This window comes from Moschus berezovskii, chromosome 14, assembly GCF_049115385.1.
Source record: "Moschus berezovskii isolate FMDL1 chromosome 14, NW_MosBer_1.0, whole genome shotgun sequence".
Taxonomy (NCBI): Eukaryota; Metazoa; Chordata; class Mammalia; order Artiodactyla; family Moschidae; genus Moschus; species Moschus berezovskii.
The window spans coordinates 52,341,789-52,347,788 of record NC_142473.1 but is presented as its reverse complement, the minus strand read 5'-3'; the positions used below and the strand labels follow the sequence as shown (position 1 = coordinate 52,347,788).

At 42.2% G+C, this 6,000-nt stretch overlaps 1 protein-coding gene across 1 annotated transcript; it reads right to left on the bottom strand.

The window, feature by feature from the left end:
* Positions 1 to 2,081: 2,081 nt before the first annotated feature.
* LOC129553908 (olfactory receptor 51I2-like) lies at positions 2,082 to 3,023 on the bottom strand. Its single transcript, XM_088843471.1, has one exon. The coding sequence runs from the start codon at positions 3,021 to 3,023 to the stop codon at positions 2,082 to 2,084; it is 942 nt and encodes a 313-aa protein (XP_088699597.1).
* Between the last annotated feature and the right edge of the window lie 2,977 nt (positions 3,024 to 6,000).

Sequence of the window (6,000 nt, the reverse complement as noted above, 5' to 3'; positions counted from 1 at the left end):
GAAGTAGATTCATCCTACCATCAATCACTAGTATCTATTTCCCTTCCATTCAGAGTGCTAACTAGCTCCCTAGAAGAGAGTTGATCCTTCCCTCAGCAATGCCCAACAGATGGCAGCATATGATTTTTTTTCCACGAAACTTTTCTCCTGCTTTTAAACTTTGGAATTTCTGGTCTTACATGGTTTATATTGCAGTGTCACAGTGACAATCATGTATGTTCCATTTTATCAGTCTCATGAATACTCTTATTTCAGAAGTGTAAAATTAGTCACAGTTATTGTGTATCTTTGCCAACAAAGGTCCGTCTAGTCAAGGCTATGGGTTTTCCTGTAGTCATGTATGGATGTGAGAGTTGGACTGTGAAGAAAGCTGATTGCCGAAGAATCGATGCTTTTGAACTGTGGTGCTGGAGAAGACTCTTGAGAGTCCGTTGGACTGCAAGGAGATCCAACCAGTCCATTCTAAAGGAGATCAATCCTGGGTGTTCATTGGAAGGACTGATGCTAAAGCTGAAACTGCAATACTTTGGCCACCTCATGCTACAAGTTGACTCACTGGAAAAGACTCTGATGCTGGGAAAGTTTGGAGGTGGGAGGAGAAGGGGACGACAGAGAATGAGATGGCTGGATGGCATCACCGACTCTGTGGACATGATTTTGAGTGAACTCCGGGAGTTGGTGATGGACAGGGAGGCCTGGTGTGCTGTCATTCATGGGGTCGCGGAGAGTTGGACACGACTGAGCGACTGAACTGAACTGAACTGAATGTGTATCTTTTATTTTTAAAGCTAAAAGATGCTCAAAACTATTATTTCTATAAAAAGCATTGAATGATACTTATGATCTTGAGTAAAATAACCCCCAGTTATAATGTTTCGTATGAATGCATTAAGCTTTGGGTTTTTGAGATTTACTTAAAAATTTAGTTGATATTAGTATACTTGGATAAATGGAAGTGTCTAGTTTAAGACCCTCTTCCTTACTGAGTGTGAGAGAAGTCATTTTGGCAACCTGTAATTTGGTTAATTACAAAGTAGCATAATGTTTTTAGTTATGAATTATAGCCAGGCTATACCCTACAGCTGGGCTGGAAGAAGCACAAGCTGGAATCAAGATTGCTGGGAGAAATATCAAAAACCTCAGATATGCAGATGACACCACCCTTATGGCAGAAAGTGAAGAGGAACTCAAAAGCCTCTTGATGAAAGTGAAAGAGGAGAGTGAAAAAGTTGGCTTGAAGGTCAACATTCAGAAAACTAAGATCATGGCATCTGGTCCCATCACTTCATGGTAAATAGATGAGGAAACAGGGGAAACAGTGTCAGACTTTATTTTTTTGGGCTCCAAAATCACTGCAGATGCTGATTGCAGCCATGAAATTAAAAGATGCTTATTCCTTGGAAGGAAAGTTTTGACCAACCTAGATATCATATTAAAAAGCAGAGACATTACTTTGTCAGCAAAGGTCCGTCTAGTCAAGGCTATGGTTTTTCCAGTGGTCATGTATGGATGTGAGAGTTGGACTGTGAAGAAAGTTGAGCGCCAAAGAATTGATGCTTTTAAACTGTGGTGTTGGAGAAGACTCTTGAGAGTCCCTTGGACTGCAAGGAGATCCAACCAGTCTATTGTAAAGGAGATCAGTCCTGGGTGTTCATTGGAAAGACTGACGCTAAAGCTGAAGCTCCAATACTTTGGCCACCTCATGCAAAGAGTTGACTCACTGGAAAAAACTCTGATGTTGGGAGGGATTGGGGGCAGGAGGAGAAGGGGACGACAGAGAATGAGATGGCTGGATGGCATCACTGATTCAGTGGACATGAGTTTGAGTGAACTCCGGGAGTTGGTGATGAATAGGGAGGCCTGGTGTGCTGTGATTCATGGGGTCGCAAAGGGTCAGACACTACTGAGCGACTGAAATGAACTGAACTGAACTAATACCCTACAGCTAGTAACAGGTACCCAACCAGAGGTCCATGTATAGAAAGAGATGACACAGTTCAATTGACTAGCCTGTAAACCCAAACATCAGCAATAACAACAAACTCTTAGGGTACCTGTGTTTTTAGGAGGTCCCTCTATAATCAGTGCTTAGATTTCAGTATCTTATGTAGCCTCTTACGAATCTCCTTAGTCTTAATGGAATAGATAATTGGATTGAGCATTGGAGGCACAAAGAGATATACTAGGGACATGAACTTGTGCACATACTCAGGGGCATGCTTCCCAAATCGATGAACCATGGACACACTAACCATGGGCACGTAGAAAATAAGCACAGCACAGATGTGTGACACACATGTGTTGAGTGTCTTAAGTCTCTCTTCCAGGGAGGCAATGGCCAGCACAGAGTGTAAAATGAGCAGATAGGAAAGGAGGATGAGCACTGAGTCTACACCAAAGGCAGAGATGACAATGAGCAAGCCGTACATGCTGTTGATGGTGGTATCTCCACAGGGCAGGCGGATCAGGTCTGGATGTAAGCAGTAGGAGTGGGTCAGTATGTTGTCTTTACAGAAAGGCAACCTCTTCAGAAGGAAAGGCAGTGGGAAGACCATGCAGAAGCTGCGGATGATGATAGATATGCCCATGTGAGCCACACGGGTATCAGTGAGCACTGTAGAATAACGCAAGGGGTTACAGATGGCCACATATCGGTCAAAACTCATGGCCAGCAAGATTCCAGACTCTGTCCAGGAGAAAAAGTGGATGAAGAACATCTGAATCAGGCAAGCATCGAAGGCAATCTCTGGTGTGTGAAAGCACAAGGTAGCCATTATAGTGGGCAAGGTAGAAAAAGACACACCCAGGTCATTGACAGACAGCAGAGACAGGAAGTAGTACATTGGCTGGTGCAAGCTCTGCTCCTCCTTTATGATGAAGGGAATGAGGCTGTTGCCCAGGATGGAGACAGCATACAGCAGCAAGAGGAGGGCCGCTAACCAATGCTCCAGTCCCTCCATCTCTGGGAAGCCTGTTAGGGTGAAGCTGGTCACGCTCGAGATGTTAGTTTCAAAACTTCCCATGGGGTTACTGAGTATCTTTTGGAGAAACACATTCAAAGTAAAGTGAGGTCAGACAATGGAAAGAATGGTCACTGTCCAGGATGGAAGGGACAAAGCTACTTAGATTGCACACCACAGATCTTGAAAAATTAGGAGGAAGCAAGCTAGGGATCATTGCTCACATCTCAGGCCTTCTGCCATCCGATCATTTCTACAGTTGGGTCATGGGCTTCAGTTCCTTCCCCACAAAAATCATTTGAGTCTCTTTGGAACACTATATCTTATTCTTCATGTTTCTGTATTCTTCTCAGAAACATTAAAATCTTTCTCCAGTAGCAGAGAATGATTTAGCCCTTTCTCTCTACCAGTTCTAGCCACTACCTTCTTCAACAAGTGAAGTACAGTATGCATTATCTTAGTGCTCTCCACTTACTCATGAATCTCCATGTATGCAGGGATAACATTTTCATCTGTACTCTGAGCTGTGTCTTTTCTCCTGCTTACACTGGAGGATCTCACTCCAGTCCCCTATCCTATCTTTGTCACTTGAGCTCCTCTCTTATTCACCAAGGATCCAGAGTCTCATGCTCCTCCATTCCTGATTGCTCTGGGTTTTTCTATCTTGCATATTTATGTGTTTTTCTCTGTTTAGATTAAGGATTCCCAAACTGTGTGTATGCTAGTTTCACCCGAGGAGCTTCACAAAAACTCCTTTGTCTGGACCCCAGTAATACCAATTCAATCCAAATCTCTAGCAGTTGGATTCAAGAATCAATACATTAAAAAAAAATAATAATAAACTACCCAGGAAATTCCAATGCAAAGTCAAGTTTGAGAATCAGAGGTTTAGATTATGTCCCATCCAAAACCAACTTCTTTCTTATTGAGGATCAGTTTCAGGATTTACAGTCAAAGAAAATAAATAACAGCAACAACAAAAATCACTTTATTGCCCCCACATATTCTTCCAGTAATCACTCACTTCTCTGCTTTCTTTAACACTATGTTCAAAATTATTTTCTACTCATAATGTCCTTCTTACCTCTTCTCTGTATGTCGATTATCCCAAATTCATGTCTCTAGCTCAGATGTCTCTTTTAGCTATAGAGTCAAGCATCCGATTGCCTATTGGAGTATCAACTGTAATGGCTCATCAGCACAACATAAATATATGCCAATGTGAACTTTTGTTAATCATTGTACTTGGTCCTCTTATAAAAGTCCATCAGCAGTTTTCCATGCACTAAAGCCAGAAAAACCTAGGAAGAATTTTTCACCCTCTCCCATTTCCAGATCTAATTAATCTATTACTACTTTTCCAAAATATACTAATACTGACACTCCTGTCTCTCTCACTTCCAGCTAATCCACTATCCAGTCAATCACACTGATCTATCCCTCAGCATTTTTAACCAGGGTGTCTACAAGCCCTTTCTTGCTGATCACCCAGCTCAGTGTCATGATCCTCTCTAATCCATTTTTACAAAGAAGCCAAATTATCTGTTGATACTATAAACAAAATGATGTTACACTTCTACGGAAAATCTCTCAGTGGCTTCCCTTCACTCTTAAAGTAAGGATTAGAGTAAGAATTCAAGCAGTCTTACCTAGGCATGAAGCAGTATATGAACTGAGAACTTGTTCAGTTCAGTTCAGTTCATTTCAGTCGCTCAGTCGTGTCCGACTCTCTGCGACGCCATGAATCACAGCACGCCAGGCCTCCCTGTCCATCACCAACTCCTGGAGTACACTCAAACTCATGTCCACAGAGTCGGTGATGCCATCCAGCCATCTCATTCTCGGTCGTCCCCTTCTCCTCCCGCCCCCAACCTTTCCCAGCATCAGAGTCTTTTCCAGTGAGTCAACTCGTCGCATGAGGTGGCCAAAGTATTGCAGTTTCAGCTTTAGCATCAGTCTTCCTATTATTCTAACCGTTCATTACTTCTCTACAAATCACTGTATGTCCCTATTATGTATCCTCACGCATATTTTCTTCATGACTCTTTCACACTTTAGAACTATAGTGAATTATTATGTATCTGTTTGGTCATTTGATCAGTATCTTTGTTCCCCAAAGAATTGTAAGGTCCTATAGTTGTCTCAATGTTTATCCATGTTGCTGGGCATAGAGTCCTGGATAAGGATTCAGATTACCAGTTCTAATACTAACCAGTAAATATTGATTAAATAGATAAACTATCTCAGGAAGAGTGTATTATGACCCAGTTTTGAAGTGTAACATAAATTTAGAAAAGTTAAATAACTCTGCTAACACCTAAAACAGCAAACTTTTAATCTCAGTTTTAGCACACACACGACTGAAGCGACTTAGCAGCAGCAGCAGCTATGGATTTAGTTTACTTAATTACACCTTATGTTTACAGCTGTACTATAGAAAAAATACAGAGTAAAACACATAAACTTGATATTCAGCACTGTTGTGCAAGATACGTGCTGAATAAATGGCAACCAAGAAAGAGGGGATGAAGAGGGACATCTGGAGCCAAGGTTCCCAGGTCCTCTTTCCATACTGCCTTCCTCTTCCAGTTTCCCAAACAAAGGCTCTCTCCTTTTGTGTTGGCCATGATCCACTTCCCAGTGAGAATACCAAAGTGTAAGTTAGTAACACTGAAGCACTCACACCAAACAAAAACTTTGGGATTTCAGGCATCAGGGGGTATTGTTGAGGATTATTGGTATAGGGCAGAAGTGGAGTACAGAGAAAATCTCTAAAATTAGATCACAAATAAACTTTTCTTCAGATATGTGTATTATAATCACTTTAGGGTTTTGATGCTATGAACGAGGTTCCTACAGACCTCTGTGAGGGAAAGGCTGAAGTCCCAGCTTACCTCCTCAGGGCAGCTCCAGTGAGACCAGGACAGGTGAAGTGTCTCCTAAGGAGGAACTCTGAGGACTCCGTACACGACCTCCCAGCCACCCTCCCTGCCCTGAGCAATGAAACTGCCTCTTCAGTGTCCCCTGGGCTTAGTAAGTC